This window comes from Tachypleus tridentatus, chromosome 1, assembly GCF_004210375.1.
Source record: "Tachypleus tridentatus isolate NWPU-2018 chromosome 1, ASM421037v1, whole genome shotgun sequence".
In the NCBI taxonomy this organism is placed as follows: Eukaryota; Metazoa; Arthropoda; class Merostomata; order Xiphosura; family Limulidae; genus Tachypleus; species Tachypleus tridentatus.
In genome coordinates, this window is record NC_134825.1 from 159,570,148 (window position 1) to 159,596,735 (window position 26,588).

General features: G+C 31.1%; 1 protein-coding gene across 2 annotated transcripts in view; it reads right to left on the bottom strand.

Moving 5' to 3' along the window:
- Nup133 (nuclear pore complex protein Nup133) overlaps positions 1–25,326 on the bottom strand; it is a 60,230-nt gene extending 34,904 nt beyond the window's left edge. For both annotated transcript variants that reach the window (XM_076460457.1, XM_076460446.1), the window contains exons 1-8: positions 25,053–25,326; positions 20,791–20,930; positions 14,032–14,141; positions 8,729–8,950; positions 7,128–7,199; positions 4,481–4,591; positions 4,113–4,229; positions 1,290–1,349 (exon numbers count right to left, since the gene is read on the bottom strand). In XM_076460457.1, the coding sequence (XP_076316572.1) occupies positions 1,290–1,349; positions 4,113–4,229; positions 4,481–4,591; positions 7,128–7,199; positions 8,729–8,950; positions 14,032–14,141; positions 20,791–20,930; positions 25,053–25,180 (960 nt within the window). In that variant the 5' untranslated portion in view covers positions 25,181–25,326. The remainder of the gene's footprint in view (positions 1–1,289; positions 1,350–4,112; positions 4,230–4,480; positions 4,592–7,127; positions 7,200–8,728; positions 8,951–14,031; positions 14,142–20,790; positions 20,931–25,052) is intronic.
- Positions 25,327–26,588: the final 1,262 nt, after the last annotated feature.

Sequence of the window (26,588 nt, forward strand, 5' to 3'; positions counted from 1 at the left end):
GAAAATAGTCCATATGCTAATGATCCTTTTTCCATTTTGTAAAGTTCATATTAAATTTTAAAAATTTAACAGAATTTTGACTTTCATTTCAGCATTATTTTGAAAAAGAACTATGTTTAACTATACTCTTATGATTACGTACAAGATCTGAGATCTGTTAATTCAAAATACCTACAGTAATCACACAACTATAGAAAACACACTAATTAAAACCATCAAAGTCAATAAAAACAAAAGCAGTAAGCTAATATCTTCTGGAAAACAATGGCAGAGGCCTTTATGTACTGCATCAACATTAAGTGTTTAGAAATGCTAAGCAAAGCTACATTACAGCTGTCTGCACTTAGCATTCTCTAAATCTGAGCTGACAGACTAGGACAGTGATTCCTAACCTTTTCCATCCCAAGTCACACTTACTTTAAAACAAAGGTTATGCAGTACATCCCACCTCAGCACATTATGAAAACTCAGCTTAACACATAACTCTTATTACCAAGTGAAGTACAAGGTCATTGGAACATAATGGGACTTCTCACACTTGTACCTTGAGAAAACAAGACAGACTATACTAAATCATGTAAATGAAACATTTCATTTACTTTTTTTCCCATGTGCAACTTTTTCAACATTCTACAACATAAATCATGTCTAACAACACACAGGTAGAGATATACCAAACTAAAGGAGCAATGGCTAGTCAACAATACCTTCCATCAATTGACCTGATCAAACAGTGGAATTTAAAAAGTTAATTGATTCTTATAGTCCCACCAAGGTCTAAAAATGTGGAGTGCAAGCAACAGTGGTCACAAATCATGAATACCAGGGTAGTCACAGTTTGGGTATGTCACAAATCATGAATACCAGGGTAGTCACAGTTTGGGTATGTCACAAATCATGAATACCAGGGTAGTCACAGTTTGGGTATGTCACAAATCATAAATACCAGGGTAGTCACAGTTTGGGTATGTCACAAATCATAAATACCAGGGTAGTCACAGTTTGGGTATGTCACAAATCATGAATACCAGGGTAGTCACAGTTTGGGTATGTCACAAATCATGAATACCAGGGTAGTCACAGTTTGGGTATGTCACAAATCATGAATACCAGGGTAGTCACAGTTTGATAACTGTTAGTGAACACATTCTCACTAGCATTAATTAAAGAAGTATTCATACCAAGTCTCTTGATCATAATTAATGTTATGATTTAATTAACCTAGAAAGATTTCTGTGACAATTCTTGTTCTGATACTATGTAGATAGCTAGCTCATCCAGAAACTTACCCATAAAGCTTGGAAAAAACCTTCTTTCATGAGTCGTTCAATGTCACTCTCAAACAGCAACTATAAAACATAAGAGAATAAAAATAATGTGTTCTGGATAACCTATGTTATTTCTTGTATTGTTGTTAAAATAGCTCAAGTTTCATGGAGGGGAAGCTGTTATAGTTTTATGTGCCTGCCTTCGATTTTCAAGTTCCTTCCCTTTACTGTTTCGTCACTTCCCATACACACTGTAGGTAAGTGATCTGTTATTTCAATTCTGATTTTTAAATGTGATAAACAATTGCAAAACATTTCCAACAAAATAGAATGTGGTACAACTGCCACATTGTTCCAGTCCATATTGTTACATTCATTTATTTTATATATTGTATCCTAAATAATATATATTTTGGGCAATCCATAAAACGAGGCCCCTGGCTGCAGCCCCTAAAGCACCACCACAATAACTTAGCAATGACAGAGTTCTGGAATCGGTTTATGAATAAGAAAGCTCTCTTTCATAGAAAGGCTATGTTTATATTTAGTTCTAACTATGATGTTAATCTGAGCAGACAACTATATCACACATGAAACTGTGCAATATCAAATGTTCTATTTCAAAGTTTCCTATTTATTTGATCAACAAATACTTTGATTAATTGAGCTAAAGAATGTCTATTAGGCTTCTAACATAACATGTACCTAAATTCCACTTTGCGTAACCCTGTCATGCTGAAAAATATTTTTTGCATGTGGAAATAACTGTGCATTTCTTCATAGTATTATCTGTTATGCACAGTTGCAATGCATTTTTTTAAAAACCAGATATCATTTGCAGTATTTTTCACATACAAGTATTTAACATATTGAAAACATTAAATTTAATTTATTAATTTATCTTTCCCTATTGCAAGTAATATCACACCAATTCTCCATGAAGTATATTCCCGACACAAGTGAAAGAATGTGAAAATTTAAAAATATCAAATAAATTGGTATATTGGAACAAACCCAAGATAAATGAGACACACTTGCCAAATGCTCATCAAAAATCATTTTACAATCTTAGCAAGGGCCAATAATGAAAATAGTGTGCATAAAAAAAAAGCTTACTCAACTATAAACTAAGGAAAACTTTGTTGTGTTAATTCAACTTGTAGTCTCTGCTCTAGTCAAAATGCTTTTTCAAAACAGAGAAGATACTAATACGTTGTGAAGTACGCAAATAATAAATACCTTAAAATTGTTTTATAATACTCTCACACCATAATTTTTTCTCTATTACATACATCCTCAGTGCAGAAAAAATGGTCATGCAAGATATTGCATATTAACACTGGATCAGTTTAATAATACACCTATCATAATGAAACGATTTAAAACCCAAAAAATAAAGTAGTTCATGTCCATGTCATTATCAATTTCAAATAGCATAATATAAATTTTTGTTTAGCATGTATGGTCTGATTGGCAGGCTTTCTCTATTCCCAAAAACTCTTCCCAAATGCAAACCTGAACACAAGTGGTGGATATGTAACAGGTATTGTGTGATTAATCATGCATGTCTCAATAGACCTTGTGGATGCATAACAAAAGCCTTTTATGTTATAATGAAACACCACAAAAAACGTTTAATGAATTTCTTCATTAAACAGGTTTTATAAAATACATACCTCATGAATATATACATATTACATTTTCATGCCAATAATAAAATACTAGGTGTTATTATCCTAAACAAATTATCTTCATTTTAATTTTGAGGTTGTTGTTGTGAAATCTATGCCATGACATTGTTAATGTGAAAATGATTTTCAGTGATAAAGATACTGTATAAAGTTCACTCAATTCCACAGACCAATGAAGTGTTTCTCTCTGTATAGGAAATACATTTATATAAATCAATTCACTTTAAATGTTACTAAAAAGTTTCCAACATAACCAACTGAACAAGTGCTAAGCCACATTCTGCTAGGTTCCAAGTCACAACTATTTGTTGTAATAAGTATCTGAACTGTACACATACACTTAAATGTAATCAAGATGGTTTGAAACCTTAACAGGAAACTGCAAGTGAAAACATTTCCAGTAACCTAATTGAAAATCACTGATTTTAAACACCTTGAACTCTGATACCTTTTTCAAAATACAGCAAATTATATTTTAGCATTGTATAATGCTTATGTAGTTCATTTAAAAAGTAAAATGTTCACATCATTACTATTATATTTTTAGGTATCTTACAATAAACTTTACTTCAGATTTTTATTTTTTTTGGCTGGCTTCTCAGAACACATTTACACCACCATTCTCACTATAAAATTCAACATGTTTGGTTAGTTTGATGTTTACTTTATATTTCTATGCTTTCTGTTTACACAGAGCTGTAAATTATTTAGTTGAAATCATATTTACAGTGCCACCTGGAAGACACTAGGGAAGTGGAGGGGGTGAGGAATGCTTATGTTTTAATGCTCTGTAGTCAAGAATAAAATACTGTTGTACAGAATTAGTTGTACTTTTGTAAAGATGAAAATGGTGCAGCTAATAGTATTGAAGAAACAAAGTTTAGAAATACCAGCTAATTAAAGGTCTTGGTGGTATTGTTTTATAATTTCTGATGATACTCTCTATTCCTCTTAGAAGTAGATATTTGTTTGTTTGTTCAAACAGCATGAAACTTGTGAAAGTTTGTACACCAAGCTTCATGCAATTTGATAAGATATATGAAAACAGAGAAATGGGTTACCAGTGTACACTACTCATCTTAAAGAGGGTATCTTAACGTTTATATAATGTTTGATGTCTAGAAAAAGTAACTGAATAATAAGATATAGTTACTTTATCTGGAAGTTGTATATCAAGAGACCATTTCTGAAGAGTGTTCCTGCTCAGAACATAGACATATTTTTCTTCCTCTTCTTCCCCATTCTCAGCAACAACTTGAACCAGATGTTTCTGTTCCAAATACCAGAGAAATTCAATTGAAACAAGACTAGCAGTTTATACATTAATGATATATACACAGATTATATTTTAGTACAACCATACAAATCAATATTCTGCTCAATAACATGACTTTGGCTAAATATTAAATATCAAATAAAATAAAACAGTGACATCTAGTGTTTAATTGGTCACAATATTTTAAAGGTTATTCTCTGAGATATTTATTTAACAGACAAAAATGACTAATAAAGCAAACTTACCAATTCCATTGACTGATTTGGTACAGCTCCAAAAATAAATGATGACACTCTTTTGCCAAGACCAGCCAACACACCTTGAGGAGTCTTTAGTGTTCGACATGAGATGTTGTTCTAATACATGACACAAGAAATTAATATGCTTTCATACTGTTTGATCATAAGGAAAAAAACCAAAGAGTTGAGCAAACTACCTTGATGACTCCAGAATAATTATATTCCAAAGCCAGGACCTCCATTAGTAATTAAAAGTTCTCCATATTTTAGTTCAGTTGAAATATATCAAATGCATCTTGATGTCGGTGTAAGATTTACATTCGGAATTGCATTCGTACGTGTACTACTTAATGGACAATCTATGCTAGTAAGACCTAAATGTTAATGCAACATTTATCATCAGATTCTAAGGCATATCACAGTTTTTTTAAATAACTGCTTAGAAATACAAATTTTAGGGAAAATATTGTGAAAAAGGTATTTGTATTAAATTAAAGCATTAATGAAATTTTAATTGGAAAAACTTTCTCCAACATCTTTTAGAACAGTTATAATGACAAGGCCTGTGATGTACTGTAGAACTTATACAACAGCATCAATGGTCCTTTCTGTGTTGATGAACATCTTGTGTGTCTAGTGCACATGTGCATGTAAAATTTCAAAATTTAGGCAAAAATAATAATTTCAACCATTAACAAAAATTCTTGAGGATTAATATTTTGTTAATATGAACATTTATGTCAAGTAATTCTTAAAGAAACATGAAATAAAAAATACAAATTGAGAAGCCACACTTGTCAACAATGTACTTTTTTTTTTGTACAATTTGTCTGCCTGTCCAATAGCAAAAATGTGTATTTGACCTGTACTACAATCATCCCTCAAGAATAAAATTAGCAAGGTTATGTTTATGTGATTTAACCTTCTTTCTCTGAAGTATGTTAGTACAGCCTCTTGGTTGTCTCACCTTTTTATGATCCCATGGCAGGTGATTGAACAACAGTCAACTAGTAATGAAGCTAGAGGCAATATTTAACTTCCATAGGATAGAGCATATTTTAAACTTTGAGTCATTGTGGAGTGAATAAAATTAGTAAGAAGTAATTTATGGTTTCAGCAGAAAGTTACTACACCTAGTTCATGCAAAGTAGATCAGAATGTAATGGGAAGTTTGGAAGACTTAGAAGCAAACCACAGATCATCTGAGAATTTTTTTCAAAGTTATTGAAGTGTTCTTTTCACATCTGGAAATATTTTCAGGTCAAATTATATTTATATATGTAAAAATGGCTTGTTTGGGTTAACAAAATATTTTACGTAGAGGAGTGAACAATATTTCGACCTTCTTTGGTTATCGTGAACCTGATGATGACCAAAGAAGGTCGAAACGTTGTTCGCTCCTCAAATGTAAAATATTTTCTCAACCCAAACGAGCCGTTTTTACATATATATTTTTCTCTACAAGTGGGTTTTCTCGACATTACTAAATTATATTTGTTTGAAAGCAACAAATATTGTTTCAATGGCAAACACTGGACAAGCTCAGCTACATTTAGAGTTCCATAGATGATGGTAAATATTCTGATGACTCAAATCCATATTTATTGATTATTATCAAATTTATCATATTAAAACAATGTAGATAAGATAATTTATTATCAATCTAAAAAGAAACTGCATTTAGTAAGACAAACTGATCTTGTTTAAGATTGTCAGAAAAAATAGTTACCTATCCTAACCTTAAGCCATTGTGACAGGTCCGGTTTTAAATCATTAAGAAATCTTTGTCAATTTTCACTATGATTACTACTGCAACAAGCAAAATAATGTACCAAATGAAATATAATAATAAATAATCAAGTTTAAACTTAATGTGTATTAAAAACAAAAGATTTTTCTAATCAACAACAACAAAAAAATGAAATTATGGGATGAAAAAAATTTTGGAAATTTCAAGCAAGTTTTTTTTCAAACAGTAAAATTAAGTTATATGACTTTAAAGCCAAAACTAGATACAAAGTTTTCACCAAGTTTCACACAATTTGGTTAAGTACTTCCACTAAGAATCAAACTGTGAGAGAGAGAAAAACAAAAACAGCAATGTTTAAAGCTAATACTCCCGAAATAAAATACTTTATTTTAAAATTTCAATTAAATGTTACATACTTCTACAAATGAAAAACAAAGAAACAGTTTGCTATAACCTTCTATAAATGCTTCAACCTGAATACAAACCTGTATGAGAGGGGTTAGGTGTAACAATTTAAATCCAGTTTCATTTCTAAAGAACCATAATGTTCAATTACAACTATTCATGTATTACACTGTAAACTTACAAACAGCTATTTACAAGTGCACTGAGACTTATTTTATTCAGAAAACATACTCCATATTGAACATGCCATTGCTTACCATGAGTAGATTAGATTAATTTATATCACAACCCAATCTCGAAAAGCATTAACAAATTATACATATAAAAGGCTGTCTTCATTGAAAGAAGTTTAAGTTATGATTGACCAGGTCAGTGTAATAAAAAAAAGAAAATCATCATAGAGATATGTGCTGTATATATATAGTGTTGGCATAAAAATGTACAAACAAATATTTTTATAGCTTTATATTTACTGATGAGTTAATGTTGTCTACCTACTTGACCATCTGTAACATCAGGAGACAAAAGTACCAAGGAACAAGTGGTTGTAGCCAGAAGGCATCCTAGTGGCTAGGAATATAGAATAAAAGGTCAAAGTTTCAGCTTTAATTTTTCAACAATAAATTTGAATAATCAATTACTTCAGTTATGTTGTAAAATATTAAGTAATTTTAAAATTACTATGTAAGAAATTTGCTAGGTAACGTATGCAGTTTGTTTGTTACTTGTTGTTCTTTTCAAAGAAAAATAATAAATAAACACTAGTAATATACGATAAACATTTAAATTTGTATTGTACATCACATTAAATCATTTCAGAGAAGGAATGGTGGTCTTGAGTTAGTTGTTTGTATTTGGCTTAAAGACTGTTTGAAATTAAGCACAAACTTATACAATTGGCTATTTGTGCTCTTCCTATCACAGGTTTCAAAACCCAGTTTCTTGCATTGCAAGACTACAGACATATAGCTGTGCCCCACTTGGCAGAATACAGTTCAATTTGTGAATATGTCAATATACAAAGACAACATTTTATGTGATTCAAACCAATGGAAAAACTACTCACTGTTAAACCTGTGGACATCATTTCAACCTTGAATTATTTTAGAGTGATATACTAGGACATATGCTCTTTCTTTACAAGCATGGATGTATTACCTATTTCAAGGAAAAAAAAAAACAAAGGCATCTACAAATGCCTCTTTGTTTAAAGAAATAATTACTCCATTTTCAGCCTGTGCATGCATGTCAGAAACTTTAAGTTCAATGACCTGGTGGAAGTCAAGAAAAGTTGTTTGTTTTGATTGGTTTCAAATTTTGGACATAGCTATATGATGGCTATCTGCATTAACCTTCCCTAATTTAGCAGTAAAAGACTGGTGGGAAGGCAACTAGTCATCACCACTCACTGCTATGTCCAAGACAACTTTTACCAATGATGAGTGGGATTGACTATCACATTATCATGTCCCTTACAGCTAAAAGGGACAGCATGTTTGGTGAGATGAAAATTCAATAGGTGCAAGTTTAGTGTCATAACTACCTCACCATCCAGTATCTTAAACATTACATTTTGAAAAAGACATATTTTATGAATTTGACCAAGATTTGAAAATTATTATCACTATTCTAATAAATTAAATCAATTATTTCACTTTTTCACACTGCACATAATTTTACCAGTTATATTACATGAAGATTTGTTTTCAGTTTCAGATTATTTAGAAGCAAAGTTATTATAACTAATGATGAAAAAAAAAACTGAAAACAAACAAATGAAACTCCCACTTACTTACATAAAATGTTAAAAATTTGGTTTTCTTTATTAAAACTGGTTTTATTGTACACAAAACATCTTTTGTGATAATCTGGTTTCTGTCAGTTTTTCCAGATACTTCATGGTATGCTTTTATTACATTAATTCAAACTTCCGTGAGTCTGTGAGACACAGGCTCATTCAAATCTGTGTCAGAACAGCAATCCATTTTAGTGGATGAACTTTGTCATTGGCTATATGATTTACAGTGCAAAAATGTCACAGAAGAAATCTGTGGTGCATCTGGTAACATTTGTCACAGGTACAGTTGTTTTCAACTTACTTGTATATTGATCAGAGAGAAACATTCTTGCCCCTGAAGGTCTGCAGCTGTTTCAATCGATGACCCTTCGTGTGCAATGTTTGGCCAATACCGAACAATACCTTCTGGTGACACTGCTATTGCTGATGGAAGATGAGAATCTTTTGTCATCAAGATGCATACCAAATCTGCTCGATGAGCCAAGTCACTTGGGGGTAAGTTCAACTCCCTGCATTGGGTTACCTTAGAACATGTACGAGTTAAAATTCAATAAGAATTTAAAAGAAATAAATAAAAAACAGTAGTACTACATAGTAGTAAACCTTCAACTATTTGTTTATAAGTTACAATTTACTCAACAAATAAAGTTGAAATGTGGGGCAACTGTCTAGTTCAGAATGATGAAGAGAAAGTATTGGCAGACTAATTTATAAAAGCAGCTCAGATATAGAGACAATGTTTCAAAAGACTTCCTGAATATGAAAAATTGAAGTCTTCTAAAAAGATCGTCCTTTACTTCAGTAACTTATTAGCCTTATTAGTAGATTAATTTACCAAGACTTTCTTCTCAAAGTGTCATTTCAGCTATGTTCACCATAAACACTGCCAAAGTCACCTATAAAAAAAAACGTTCTCAACATATGAAAGTTGTAAAATTTACATGGTGAAAGTGTTCATTTGAAGTGAAACAAATCTGTTAACAAGAAGATTGAGGTCTGCCTTGTCTCACAAAAGTTCTGAGGTTGTATATTTTCTCAGGTGCATTCTGAACTATACTGGGCAACTTTCATGATAAAATTTTAACTCGACTTTGCTGTAAAAAGAAATTTAGAAATCACTTAAGACTTACTATATTACTAGATGGACCATCTTGATAATCATGTAAGGCTATTTAATATTTAATTTTAATAATGAAACCTTTTACATGTATGCACAATTAAAATTACAAAACCTCAGTTACATAAAAATTATCATTGAATTAACAAGTTATGGTTCTTTCCTAATACAAACGAAAACAGCTGGGGGTTTAAGTAAATAAAGATTAAAACAGTGTTAGTAATGAAATGCAAAAGATGTTTATTTAACATTAAATTTAAATCATGCCATTTTAAAATCTTTCCTTCTACAGACAGAGAACTTTCACCCATGCTTTTACAAGAACAGCTATAATGACACATCAAATTGAATGAAAAAAAACAACTTAAGCAGCTTCTCTTCATCAGGTTAAAAGGGTATCAAAACTAGTCTGTTAGAGAAGTCACACACTCCCTGATTTATAATTTGTAATTAGAGTTAGTGTTTGTACATATACATCTACCAAACTTATATGCAAAAGCACTAGATTTGATTATTCTGTAGGTGGAAGCTCTAAAAGCACTTCAGTCTTTTTCACTGGTTATTAGAACAGTTTTGTGGTAAAACCAAACTAGTATCAGCATTACTAATTTGTATAATATTCAAAACTAAAATTATTTAGTATCATAAACATATTGTACCTTGTTACTTCAAATTTAAGACCTACTAAAGTGAACTGCCTTATCACAGATGTCATACAAGTAATTTATGACATTTATATGTGAAAAGTTTTTATTTGGTAATTCATTGTTGCTGTTTTTTTAATCAAATATCAAGTACATTGAAAACACTTCTATTTTAATTGTTTCTACTGTTGTGTTTGCATAACAAACAAGAAATTCCAAATGAAAACAACTGTTTTAAGCACTATTAGAGCTATGGAAGAAACTTATACTTTAATTCACTTAAGTTAACATATTAAGATAAAAGCTTCATATTAATGGCTATCCAAAATGACTGAAACTTCCTCAGATCACCAACTTATACCCAAGTACTGCTCTGAAACAGATCCTTACTTGAAACAGCATTCTAGTCTACTGAACAATTATCCATGACCACACACAACATTGATTCTGAGCATTTAACAAAATTACGAGCATGCTCCCCAACTACAAACTTGAACATTTCAGCCCCCACAAAACTCTTGGTTTGTTTGTTTTTTGAAAAAGATTATATTTTGTACAAGAGAAATGTTGGTACAATCCACCAAAATGGACTAAAAACATTATAAAAAGTTTGCTTTTGTGATTGGCCAATAATATTGGTGCTTTAGTCACTAAACTTTCTATCATGACAAGCTGCAACTCTGTGGTGTTTTATACCTGTAAATTTCATATGGAATTAGACTGAGCATTAATGACTGTATGTAGTAGCACAGTACAATTTACATAGCTCAGTTATCACACATTTTACTGTGTGATGTTGTATGCATAAACATGGATGGACAGTAACTTGCAATGAAAATGAACATTAACATAAATAATGAGATTAATTCCTAGTATCAATGCTTACATACAACAATAGAACTAACATGGTTGTTTCAAATGTTACCAATAAAACTTCAGTATGAACTAAAGTACACAAATCTACAAAATCAAACTCAGAATTTTCATCAATAATCGTTAGTGGAAACACTGACCCTTTTTCAATTACATGAATGTAGGCTTAAGATAATGTGTTAAAGAGACACAACCAATCACGTCTACAAAATACAGAAGGCCTAGCCTGGGAAAATCCATCATGTAAACAGAAGAATAAATAAGATAAGGTTAGTGTGGTCTTTTGACCAGGTAAAAAAACAAACAACAAGTATGAACAACAGTACATACCAGCAGAATGAGTGAGTATGTGCAATACTCAGGCTTTGGGTATGTATTACATTTTAGTAGTATGTATAAGAGTTCTAATGGTAAATCTAGTCTTACTACAGACTATACTGTACTTGGCAGGCAGGTTAAGCTGGTTAGAATTAAACCATTGAATATGATTGCCCACGATCACCGTTTCCCTTAAAAGTTTTACAGGCTGTTGATCGTTTGTTTCCTTAAGATACCAGGTAATATTAACATGCATGGTTTAATTTTATTTTTTTTCCCCAATGTAATGAAACTTCCAAGGAAATTAGACATAAAATAAATTGTTGAGTAAAGACATAACATTGCCAAATAAAACATCAAAATGTTTGTAAATTGGTCATTTTTAGGGTCTTTGTACATCAATATTGTCATAACTAGATCTATAAATGTTTTTATACAACCTTTTTTATAAAACTGAACCCGATTACAATTCTGCTCAAATAATGCTAAAGTTGGTTTTGTTATTTATCTACTAAATAGCTTGTCAGAAAGTACAAGAAAATTATTTTTTTTTATTATTAAAAACAAGATTTTTTTTAAATGTCATTTTTCAAGAATTATTATTAAAATAAATTAGATATTATATTAAATACATTACACAACCATTCAAGGTTTGACCTAAAAGTTGTAATTATGATCTGTTATTTTAACCTTAAGGAAAAATCATTATTTTGTGCCATTTATATTCCAGTTAAGTTTCAAGTTCAGTCTTAAATAATCAACAATACCCTTAAAAAAAAAAAACATATGGATACATTATCTATAGACATAGTTATACATTATTAAATAACATTAAAAATACAATTAGAATATTAGATGTTTTCTACATTTTACCTAATAAAGAAATAGATGCAGCCTCAATATAAAGAAATCCAAGAAATGAAACTCAATGATATTTTAATGCTGACAAAAAACAAAACGTTATAGATTTCCAAAGTTAACATGTACCCAGCTATTACATGGTGAACTATTATCATTGGAAAAACTATCCCTAATACAATGACTATCATTCAAGCATCCGTGTGGTTCTCTCTTCTCTTGTATACCTACCAAACATTTCACCAATAACAGGTCTCAACTAGCTATTAGTAACAAATGGTTGAGGTAAATGATGATAAATCATTTAGACAAAAATACTGACAAAAATAGATATAAACAAAGGAAGATGTAGATCATTCATCACATTTTTCCAAAGTTAGTAAGAGGAAGTTGTAGTTTTAGGCTACAAAATGATGACCATGTTTCTTACAAAGATACACTATTTTTATATATACATTCATATTAAAAGTTAATGAATTTTTAACATTTTGTTTTACCATTAAGATTATTTAACTACAAAACTGAAGAAAGGGGATCTGTCAACTTTGATATAAAATACTAGCACCTTAATAAATAAAAACTCGATATTTGGAAGTTGCCAAGAAGATACATTTAATACAACAAAAAAAACATTCAATAAAAATAAAATTATTGTTCATAGCATCCCAGAACTGACAGAAAATTACATTTGTCACACAAAGTTTTGCTGAGAACAAACTGTCTGCACAAGTGTTCAGTAAATAAAGGTGGCCATCACATACATAAGCTTTCTTTAACTGTAGTTAAAGATATGCATTTGGTAGTCTTCTAATCAGAATAACTTTCAGTACAAAGTTGATAATCAAACCAACATTAGAACTGAAGTTAAACATACTATAACTATACTGACTAGATGTACCTTCCTGAAATTTAGCAAGTTTTAAATAACCATTAAAAGTCTGCTGTAAAACAAGTTTTAATGAAGAATTGTCTAAAAGGTTGAATTTCCAATGTCTTTAAGTAGTCAATGTCTAAGTAAAAGGTGATTTCATGTTAAATATTTCTTTTCATCTTACAGTTTTCATATTTCATTTGCATAACCACTTGACCCTCTTAAATATCAAATGTTCTTTTCACAAAAATTATATATTTTATCCACCCTAACATTAACAACATAATTCATTCTCTGGTTTGTTGACAAATCATCAATGTACAGTTGGAAAGTACAATCATTAATAATATTCTTTGATTAAAACTGACTCAAGTATTATTCATTAATAACAATAGTATTATTATTTCAAATTATATACTTAACAGTTCCAACTCGACTGTTAACATTTTATGACTGTTTTATTGTAGTACCTTGTACTCTCTGAAGCAGTAACACCCTCAGCAAAATAAATCATAGGAGCTATTTGCCGTTACCATCACTGGAAATACAAACATCAAGTGAAATAAAACACACTGTTTACCTTGAGTTTAAGGAATTTTAAAACATTTTATTAAAGTTGTGTTAGGTCCAACCTGAAAAGTTTATAATTGTTGTTACCCTTTTCTCAGAAACATAATTATAGACAAAAAAAAATATACAAGAATTTGTAGTACTCACTACTTATGAAAATTCATTTGTACTTCAATAAAAATTAAAGTTGTTCTTCCATAAGTCTCAGTGAGACTTTCAAAGTTGAGTGTCCAGAGAAACAAAGTTACTTTCATTACATTTTATAACACAAAAATGTGTTAATCACGAGAACAGAATGTCTCTAAACTACCATAATTTAACTTAGTACTTTACAGACTTGCTTTACTACTTACAACACTGCGGGATCCTGAGTGTTGTTTATACCTCCAAACAAACAAACGGCGTCCACAAACCAACCATGCCCAACCAGACTCTGATATTTTCACACTCACAACAGTTCCTCCTGTTAAAATAAAATGACAGAAATGGAGTACAGTTGGATTATCAACTATCTTAAAGCCTAAATATAAAACACATTCAGGAATGAGCCAAGTATCAAAGGATAAAATAAGCAAAAAAAGCACTGTGTACATACAAGTTTAAAAGTTTCAATCTTGAAAAAACACTGACTAACAAAATGAAAATAAGACTTGTGAGAGTCATGACCAATTCTTCCTACTTGTTAAAGTGCAGAAAACACTGTTAGAGAACAAATAAAGTACTAGGAATCAAATTTATAATTTTTTTCCCACTTATGGTTTTGTAATTTTATGTTTTTTAAAGCGAGTTAAAATTCAACATTATTTTTGGGTTGATGGAGGTGAAAGCATTGATCATGTCATATTTTCTGTGTCTGTTTTAAATAAAATCTCAAAGTCAATGTTTTTTTATCCTAAGAAAACAAACAATATAGACTATTTTTGTTTAAACACTAGTAATGTTAACCATGTTTTTCAGAATGTTTACATATATATATATTTTTATGTAGATCAACTTTCAAAATCAAATTATTTGAACATAAATTGACTGCCAAACATATCAGCTTTCCTAACAGAAAGTTCACTGTTTTATTTCTTACTTCAGAAAGTGCTTTTGATATTTGGAAATCTTAAGTGCTAATTCTTATTTTCTTTATTGTCTAAACACAGAGCACTAAGAATAAATATGAAGCAAATTTACCATTTGATTCAGCACTTGTTATAAGTTACCCAAGTTTCAGGGAATTTAATCCATCATTAGTAACTATGGACAAACACTGAGGGAACAATACTATGTTTTGTTATACTAGAGACCTGTATTGTATGAAGAGTGTCATATGTTTTTTACTCAACACCATGTTTATAGACTTACTGAGGCTTGTGAAACTGAGGTCAAGGCAAGCAACTTTCAGGTGTTACTTGCAAATACAAGAGCAAAATATCTGTAGAAACTGTAAAACAATTAATGCAATAAAGAAGATTTTGCTCTTATAAACCTCCAATAATAAATAAAAAATGTCTCATTTTTTACTCGAAAGCCTAAAAAAATGTAAATTCATCTTGATAAAAATCAACTATCTTGATCCTTTCCAATCTGACAGATTCTTGCATATAACAACAAATGAGTACTAAATATACCTATAACATTAAAATATTTAAACCAGATATTTAAATTTCAGTAGGTGTCATGCAGCCAACATCAACTGTAGGACACATTGCATGATACTAAAAGGAGTGAAAGTTTAGAAATTTTTCCATTTTCTGTAGATTGTACTGTAGTAAAGCAAACTATCACATATTTTCAGTGAATGTGCTCAACTAGACCCCTTCCTCACATACCAAATTTCAAAACAATCCATTAAAAAATACTCTTTTCTTTGCACTAAATGCAGGGAACTATGATAAAAAACATACTTAGCTTTTGTAATATTTATTTTTCAAATTTGGAACACTGATAGGTATTTACAACCTATAAGTAGGGGTCAAACCTGATATAAGTACACATGCAAGATTGTTCAACAAAAACTGCTCAGTTTTGACCAAAACTTTTGTGTACATCTTTGCAAAACGTCTTATGAGCTATTGGTCTGAAATGTTTACTACAGCTTCATTTAAGAATAAAAGTTAACCATTTTACATTTTTGTCCTTTAGATTAAAAATGCTTAATTCAGAGCTGCAAAACTATGGTGAAAGCACATGCAAATACATAAGTATTGATTAGGTCAAACAAACTAGATTAGTAGTTTCTAGCTCAAGTTTACAAAATAATCATACAGGTGGATAGTTATCATTTATTATTAATTGCCAATTGTTAAGCACAAATTTTATTAAATCCTCCTAATTAAAAAGAATTTAATATCACGTGATAGTAGCTTAAGCAATGAGCAAAATTGATGCTGCTTGATACAGCTGTACCAAATACATGGATGACAAGAAACTGTTAATCTAGATTCCATGGCGTAACTATATAGAAAGTTATTAACACTGTTTTAGAGTGCAAAACTACCTCCACATATTTTAAAGAATTTGGTTCGTTCTGTAACATAAAGATCTGTTCTGAGTAATGGTGTTATGATCTTAAAGCTGATGTTAATTACTACTGAGTATCACTTTCTTACTTGCTGTTGGTATGTATTTACAAAAGTAATATCTAATCAAAAACACCATGGGTGGGAAAAAAGGAGCGGCCAAAAAAGGATTTAGTGTGCAAATTAAAGGAATGAAACCGAAAATGGCAGCCAAAATGGTAGCTACACATATAGCATTAATAATAATTTTATAACATATTTATTCATTAGTTAGCTAGGCTGCATACTATGTTTTACTCACTATCATGCACCAAGTTGAACAAAAGATGTGGACTATCTAACTTATGAATGAATATTCTCAGTGTGTCCCTAAAGAAAAAGGTCCACCTTTTAAAAGTGCTTGGGTTATAAGGTTTCTATTCACTTCTCAGTCAAGGATTTGATAGAAATAAAAATAAAAGCTGAATCCTTGGAGAAGATGCAATTCCATAACAATTTGAAGGGCAAAAGACAGATGCCCTACTCAAGCTGATAGTTTGAGTTTCTGCTACAAAAATACTTGTAAGTTACTTATTTGGAGAATACTGTAAAAGAAAGAAAATGTACAGTGCTAGGAACTTCATTCTGAAACATTTGAAAGATATTATCTTGCTCTACCATCATGTACTTTGTTAAAAACATCTTTCTATATGAAGTTGTCCCTACAATTCCAGAAAGTTTTTGCACCATTCCAAAAGTTCTAAAAGTTACCAATCAATGAGTGACTTGTAATCAATAACTGAGAAAAAATACAGAGCTTTCTTATTGACACTAATGCAGAGTGCTACTTCAAGGAGCCAAATACACTCCTCTCAATTTCAGACCTGATGTTTAGAAAACAAAAAAGGAGGACTGGACCACCTCACTGAAACTGTTATAAGCCACATCAGTAAAAGGATAGGTTATACAGGTTAATCTCATTTCACAAAAGATACTTAGGGTTTTTTTTCCTGCAAGTGTGCAAGACAGTTGGCACTTTAGAAAGTGCAAAACACTGATGGTTTAGTGTTTTATGGTGCAAAGCAACTAGGCTATCTGTGCTAAACAATTGATAAAAAAATAAAAGTAAAATTTAAAATTTGTAAAAAATAATCAATTTAAAACAATTTAATTTTTGAATTAAAAACTTAAATAGAAATAAATCCAATTTTTAAATCTAGTTTACAGCAGTAGGATAAAAGTAAAGTAATACAAGTGTTAAGACTTTCTATAGCATAATTTTAATTAATATAACTTGCCACGATGACTAACAGGTAAGTTCAGACATCAGCATTAGACACTTGAAATAGTATTGAAAAACTAAAAATACTTATAAGGGTAACAGTGTCATCATCACCAATGATGCTTTCCAATGTCAGGGATAAACTTTGGGACAAAACATGTCTAAATGGTGCTGTCATTGAGAGTCGTAACAACAGTAAAATGTGAGCTACTGTGATCCGAGTGTCACACAAACAACACATTGATGCATCAGTCACAGATAAAAGAAAATGAGTTTAAAAAATTTGACTAATGTGTAGTCTAGTTAGGACAACTTCCTCTTTCCAATCCTTATGGGAACAAGACAGCCAAAGTCCAATAGAGGGTTTTATTTCAGAAAGCTTCTTTTCATGTTGCTCACTCCAAGTTGCCTGCCAGCTGGCATGGAGCTGAGCCTTGAATACAGGACCATAGTCCATGTATGGAAAAGGCACAGCAGTGACAGTGCCAGGGCAGACAGATTTAGCTACTGTGTCAGTGAGCTTGTTCCTGCAAATACCAATTTGGCCTGGTATCCAGAAGAACTGGATAGAAGTAGGTATTAAAGAGAAATGGTCTGGTTGGTTTTGAATACTAGTGAGAACTAACCTGAAGCAATTACAGGGCAAGTAGAGAACTAAGAGAGTTGATACAAATAGTACAATTCGAGTACTGCTTAGCTTCTATGTGAATCAGGGCAAGAGAAATAACATACAGTTTGGCAGTAAACATAGAAACTGTAGAGAGGATTTGTACACAAACACCGAACCACAACAAACCATGGTGGGGCTTACAGAGCCACCTGTTTTTGAACAATCCATATAAATGGGAATGGAGGGATGGTTCTAAACATGTTCAGCAAATAAAACACAGTACTCACAATCTGGAGTGTCCACTTTTCTCAGATGACTTAAAGAAAGTTACATTTGGGGATAGTAATAAGCCATAGTGGTATGGGCTGACCAGTGAATACAGCAGTATCATCCAAGGACAGACCCAATTCATTCAACTGTGCCTGGATACAATGGCCAAAAGGGCCAATGGCAGACTGTTTGTTCTGAAAAAGCATGGCTCACTGAGGAAGGAAAATACATCTCTAGGTGGGATGCTGTGGTAAGGATTGAAGTTTCAAAGCATACAGTAAATACAGTTGCAAACAGCAAAGGTGCAGAGGAGGTTCATGAGACTGTGTACAAGTTCTGAACTGGGGAAAGCCCCAGTGCAGAGCTGAAGTCCCTGATAATGAACGGGGTCCAGCATCTTTAAGGCCAAGGTCCTGGCAGAACTGTAAACCAGTGACCCATAGTCTAGTTTCAATCAAATAAAAGCACGATATATTTTTAGCACAGAACATCGATCTGCTCCTCAAGTGGTGAAAGAAAGAATATGGAAGGTGTTCAGTGCTCTTGTACATTTGATCCATAGCTGCTTGATATGTGGTATAAAGGTCAACTTACAGTCAAAGATAAGCCCCAAAAACTTTGTCTCAGGGACCACAGGCAGCACAACTTCATCAATACAAAGTTTGGAATCAGGGTGAATATCCTGTCGGCAGCAAAAGTGTATGCAAATGGTTTCAGAGGGAGAGAAAAGTTAAAGCTGTTTGCTATGGTCCACTTCATTAGACAATTGAGAGCAGTCTGTAGCTGCTGCTCAATATACCTCATGTTCAACGACTGATATGAGAAAATCGTCAACATAATGCCCATTTGGAACAGTAAGGAGTTGTTCAGTGATGGCATTAATCTTTTTACTGAATAGTGTGACACTCAAAAGATCCAAGTTCCTGTAAGAAAGAATGGGAAAGTGTTGAACCCACACAAACTGGGAATTGCCTGCCTATTAAAAATTTTTAATAAAAATGGGTAAATGGCCATGTAACCCATATAAGTGGAGGTCTTGCAAAATGCTGTACCTCCACGTAGTATTATAGGCCTTCTCAAGGTCAAAGAATATTGATACAAGATGTTGTTTGAGAAAGGCTTTTCTGAACAACATTTCAAATCAAATCAGTTTTCTAAACTATAACTGACACTATTATTAGCCCCTCTTACACAAGTTTTATGGTGTGTACTTAACATATTTGCTGCTTATGACCTCTTAATGTATTAAGATGTCAATCAGCAAAGGGACAAGAACTATATGCGAGTGTACAGTTACTCATCCCCTTAGCACTGTGAAATGGTTGTGTGTGTAGCACTTTTGTGAATGATTGAAAAAATCTTCACTAAAGTTTCAAGACATGTGACCTGAGATTTTTGAAGTTTTCTTTTATTGGTTACTGTTATAGCTATAAGATGGCAGTGTTGTGCAGACATTTTAGTCTGAATGAAACTGAGTATTTCACAAGTATCTGACCCAGAGTTATTTGAGGAGGACAATATAGATAGGGATACCAATTATGAGCCTAGAAATTCTAAGCCTGATGAGGAAAGAGGCCTGGACTGTATGAACAGGTAAACGTTCACAGCTAACACTCCCGATCCAGATACTGGTGGTGACCTTGGAACATCAGTATCAGTTTATGAATGGTAGACTGTCCAGACTACATGTTAGTCCAACAGATATTTATTCTAATGCACATAATCAAGTAGTTATGAGTTTGTCACCAGAGGCCATTCCAGTTGATGTTTTCAAACTGTTTATGACAGATGTAAATATGATGGTTATTAAAATGAACAGGTATGCTGAACAATTTTGGAATTGAACTGCCAGTTTCTGATGCTTATTTGACATCTTGGATATAATTAAATTATGTAAGTAACTGTACACTATCAGTTTAGCACAAGGGTTAAAACTGCTGCAGCAGAGAAAGTGTAAACAAGTAAAACTTTTAAATAAAATGCAAGCAACATATTTGTAAATAATTTATTAGCTGGAAGCAACTCTTTCAGTAACACTGCTACATATATATCCCATACTAAAGCACTCACACAAGTTTGGAAATTTGTACCACCAAAATAAAAGATATTCTCTTCAAAGTTCTCAAAGATTACCAGTTAAAAGATTCAGATAAGTAATAAAAAATAAAAAATGTATCTGTTTCTTATTATTTATTACCCAGCTGACACTGGGAGTTGTTTATATACAGATGTGGCAATAAAACAGATGAAACTTTGTGAGAATCCCTAAAACAAGATACCATTCAGATAAGTAATCTTTAACTGAACTCATTAACTGTTCTTTTGTTTGCTAACTTAAAAATCTTATTGTCAATATGTTACATCTTTTATGCTGTATTTCATGATACTGAAGTATATTTTATTTTGAGTAATAAATATTTACTTAAAACTGTTTATTAAGACAATAAAAAAAAAGAATCCTCACTCTCAGTCAATGTTAAGGCCTCTGTTACTAAAACAGGCAAAGCAGTTCCAAACAACTCCACAGTATGCTGTGCTGTTTGTTCAATAACATGAGAAGTCTGAAGAGACCGATTCAGGGATTCTTTTCTCAAATAGGGAAACCTGGAAAAACCAATAGTTTCTATATGTAATAAATATCCACAAAATATAAACCATAATAAGACACCCATTTAAAAAGAAAAAAACGAGAGTTATAAAAACATTTAAAGCATGCAACAAGGTTGTCTCAAATTGTTTGTAACTTTACACTAGTTGTTATCTTACATGTTAATTTTCTAATAATGAGGAGCGTACTATAAAACATTTTATTAAAGAAATCTTGCACTAAGGAGAAACATTCTATTATTATTGATCGATGTAGAGGATTATTCCATTTTATATCACAAATGCATATGTTTAATTACAGTGCTTATGACAGTAATAATTCCGCTGGGACAGAGGTCATCAGTCAACCTTCCAAATTAAAAGCTAAATAAATCTCACATTAAATTTCATGTACTTTTCAGAGGTATTACACATAATAATTTTGACATAATGAACAATCATATACACACATTTTTTTTTTTAATTGCTTCATTTTCATAAATGCTGTAATTACAAACTGCAAAGTTAATAAGGATTTTAAGAAACATTTTTCCTTTCATTAATGAGCCTTTTATCTTTTAAACAGCCACTAAGACTCTACTTTTAAAAACTTCTTACAATTATAACACTCTCAAAGAATATCTTTCCAATTATAAGTCATATAACAAACAACAAAGGTTCTCAAACACTCAAGAACTTCAAACATCTGCTATCTATTTTATGTTAGTACTTCAATGCCAGTCAAAAAATGTTAATATTAACATTTAGTGGGTGACAAGTAGCCTTGATGGCACAACTAAAAACTTTTGTTAATTTGTACTTTCATTTTATAAGCTGTTATTAGATGACCACATATCTATGTGAATACATGTCAAATATTTTTGGCATAATTTAAAAAGAAAGGGCAATAAATTGTATTTTCTGTATTATCTACACAGTTGATAAGCAGTATTAAGATGCCAATAATGTTTGCTTTTAAATCACATGTACTTTTCAGAGGTTTTATCCATAATAATAATTTTCATATAATGAGCTATCATATACACATCTATCTTATTTTTGCCTGACTTAATGGTAAATGTACAATCATCTTACAAGTAACTAAATTCAAGGCAAACTCCTAAGAAACACAGCAAATAGCAAGTCTGGAACTTTACAAAACTATCCTGAAAAAAAATCTCTATTATATTAACATGCACAATATAAATAAATAGGTTAAATCCAAAAATTAACCTGCCTAAGTTGGCTTCTTGTGGGTTGTGAGATACTTGTCGATACATTCCGCTGTTACCACTGGAACCATTTAAACACATCTTACAGTCTTTTCTTAATGACAAAACTAGTTGATGTTTATGAAATAATTTATTATCAAAAACAGCAAAGGCCAGGAGTTTAAGATAGAAATTGATTATTTCTTGAAAAATGATGATTAGGTTTAAATTTTGATTCTCTCAATGTTGGGTTACAATTACAAACTTCTAGGAACAAATGATCACTTGTTATTAACATGCTGTCATTTATTTTAACGGAAGCAACAGCTTTGTCATAATAATAAGTTACTAGGAAATGTTAGTTTCACAGTAGACAAGTTTTTATGGCTTAACTTGATTATTTTATTGGATTGCTCATATATTAGAAGAGCATCTGAAACTGTTGAAATTTGTGTCTACACAGATTACTTGTTTACAATTAAGCAATTTGTATCACCTTGTGCATTTTTCACAATAAGCAGACTGGTTTTTCAGAGCATAACATAAAGGATGAGGTTATATTAACAGTATGATAATAACCAGAAAATGCTAGTTTCAGGATTTTGTTCACTTTCTGGAGAAAAGATCACTTAGAAATAACAACTGCCATAAAATTATGACACAATTCTGTGAATTATTCATCACTACATATTTTGATAGAAATATATATATTCAATAGCAAGTAAAAAAAATAATAAAAACCATTCAAATACACTATTGTTAAGAATGTGCTTTGTATTCACTATGAAGAAAACTTGTACACTGGATAGGTTTTTCCCCACAGTGACTAGAAAGCATGTTAACACCAACATTACGTTTGATACTTTTCACTACGATATATATCCATTTATTGCTCTTTGAAGAAGTGAAATTTTCTGAAACTAGTATAACTCACTAACAGATGTTTATCAAAAGTCGAGCTCCTTTGATGTCAGACTTTGAAATTCAACAATCAGAAGAATACTGAGTTTATCTGTTTTAAAACCCTTATTATAATAAAACAATGTATTCCAGAGTTAAATATTTGTTTACACTATATACACATTTTAGGGCTTAGCATTTTCATTATATTAATGAGAATCCTTTTTTACAAACACTAAAGAGGGGTATTTATTTTTATCTTTGCAAATTTCAATTAACTTTACTACCTCCACAACATCCAAAGGTAAACTGTTCTCAAAGACCAACAACTGTGTTCAAAAAAGACAAAAACTGTCTTATCTGCAGACAACTCCTACCTTTTCAAAAATTATGTCCCTTAGTCTTACCATTCTTAGCATTAAGTATGAAAAAGACATATCTACACTAGTAATTCTATTAACATTCTTAAACACAAATTAGATTTCCTTTAATTCTTTTTTAAAGACAAAATAATTTGAGATATTAATATCTTTTTCAGATGACAACCCCTCCACCCCAAGCACAATTCTAACAGCCCTCCTCTGATCCCTTTCCAACAATTCAATGCCTTTTCTAAGGTAAAGAGCACTAGACTGAACACATTACTCAAATTGCAGCACAACCATTGACCTGATGAAATTATAAATTCCATAGACTTGTATTCAGTATTTTAGTAGATACAACCCAAAATTGAATTTTCCCTGCCACTAGCAAAAGCATACCATTTGGATAGCTTAAGCAATTGATAAATCATACACCAAGATCCCTTCTTTTCATAACATAAATTTGGATGGCAATAATCTTAATGCTGTCTTGATTTGTGGCATGAAGAGTTTGTAATAAGTTAATGCACATTTAAATGCTGGCTAAAGTGGTTTATTTAGTACTAAGTGTTGAATTTCAGTATTACAAACTGTTTGTGTTAAGAAGTGTTATAAATCATGGAATATAGTACTTAACAATATTCATAAACATATTTTGATTATTGATACAGTGTCTGTATTAAGTTAATACAGTTTCAAAGACTGACCAGGAATTTGTAATTACTGTCAAATATTGTTATTACAAACTGTTTGTGTTAAGAAGTATTGTATACTATGAGATAGCATTTAATTATTCTTCAAAAATGTGCATTTTGACTTCTTAACACAGAGTCCTTAATAAGTTAATGAAGTTTCAAGAGATTAACTTTCAATATTAATATTCAAATTCTCCTCATAAATTCAAAAAGGATTTAATTCTTTAATTTAATAACACTAGCTGAAGTAGTAAATTCAAATGCATTTGTACATATCTTATGGAAGGTAACACATCTCCTAATGCAAAAAACAGAAACTATATGCATCATCAATATCATTTTAAATATTTCTGAACTCTAATATTGTAACTTTTCTAAGGATAAAGTTTAGCATTTCTTTGAGAAATTGTAAAAATTAGATCTTCAAAAGAAAAAAATATTCTATGTTTTATCTTCCTTAATCTTGAGAGATTATAGTTGCACTATTGCTAACACAGCAGAACAAAAATATTAAAAGAGAAGATACTTTAATTAGGAAATAATAATGACACCTTAGAAGTTCAGCCAAGTAAAGTATTATATGGTCTTTGTATCTTCATTCTAAATGCTATTTTTTAGAAATTTAGTATTCCACTTTTTACCTATTTTACAAAAAAAAAAACTTTTGAGTAGTTTGATCTGTTCTGAATGACATTCCCCCCTGTGTTTTACCTATTGCTAGAAACTTTTTAGACATTATAATTTGTAAAATTGTACTTGTTGTAAATTGCACTATGTGTATAGTATTATATAGTTGTAGAGCATGGCGTGATTATTAATCATACGATATTACCTTTTGATAAAAACTCAGATTTTACAAAAAATATAATACCGAAAAGTGCTGTTTGTTAAGTTCCCAGTAATTAGCATTTTCTTTGAACTAAATACACATTATGCCACTTTTGGTGTTTAATAATATATCCTTTTACTTACCCTGGTGTATACAGTGACTTCTTAGCAGACCCAAATACTGAACCGCTTCTTCTACTCGACGAGAATGATATGTTGGCACTTCTTTTCCCTGATATGGATGATCTTGAAGAAGTCTGTGGAGAATACATTTTTGAATATTTCTGTTAAAACAAACAATATCATGCAAAAGCTAAGTTTCTTCAAACATATATTATCTAAATATCACTTCGGTACGAATAAATCCCCAATACTACCGCCTTAAAATTTAAGATCTTAAACAACGCATTTGCCCTCTAACAGACATTAATTATATTAAGAATGAAAATTATATTTTTATACAGCAAGTTTCACATCTCGAAATAAATTTAACTGGTTGTATTAAGGAATTTCAATATTGATACAAAAGTTATTGAAAAGTTATTCGATTGTTTTATTTATGTTTGGATTACATGACATATAATATCATGATATGAACATAAAGATAAAATTGGTCAAATTACTCTTGCCATGTGTTGAAGATAGATACTGTTGGAATTTACAAAATAAAATTTGTATATGCCTCTCAACGTTAAGTCTCTGAACTTTTGACGCTACAAAATCGGGTTTTGATACTCGTAACAGGCTCAACAAATTAGCACATTGTGTAGTTTTGCGTTTAGCGACAAAAGAAACAAACAAAAATTTCGTGTATTTAAACAATGCCGAAGCTATGGGATTTTCCATAACGAAATATTTGAAATGACATTTCAACAAGCAAGCTTTTAATTTGACAGATCTCAAATGTACATGAAAAATATATTTTCTGTTCATTATTCCTTCGCTATTTTTTGAGATCATATAAAGTTAAACTTTTTTTTCTAATCAATAAATAATTATATAAATGATAAAGGCACCAGAATGCAACTAACTTCTTAATGGCCTGGCATGGCTAGATTGTTAAGGCACTCAACTCGTAACTTGAGGGTATGGGGTTCGAATCCCCATCACACAAACATGATTACATGATTACCCTTTCAGCCGCGGGGGTATTATAATGTATAACCAATCCACTATTCGTTGGCAAAAGAGTGGTCCAAGAGTTGGTGGTGGGTAGTGATGACTAACTATCTTTCTTCTAGTCTTACACTCCTAAATTAGGGACGGCTAATGTAGATAACCTTCCTATAACTTTGTGCAAAATTCAAACAAACGAAACTTCTTAATTACAGTGACGTAGTTGGCTTTCAACGCACCCCAGCTCTTATTTTTAAAAGCACCCACATGTATATGTGCTTTCGACATTGTTTTTCAGCGTAGTGCTTTAGACTGATTTATTGCTCATTCATAATTTCATCACATCGTCCATTTATATTAAAGGATTTTTATTGTAATTTCTTTACTTAAAAGTATGTATGTATTTCCAGCTGTGTTAAAGTTGCTTTTTATTTGTTATTGCCTTTATGATAAATAACTTTATTTTGTATTTGTTCCGTTATGAAGGGTTAATTTTGTGTTTTATGCACTGCATATTTGTAACAAGTTTTGGTTATGTGACATATATTTGTTTAAATAATTTAT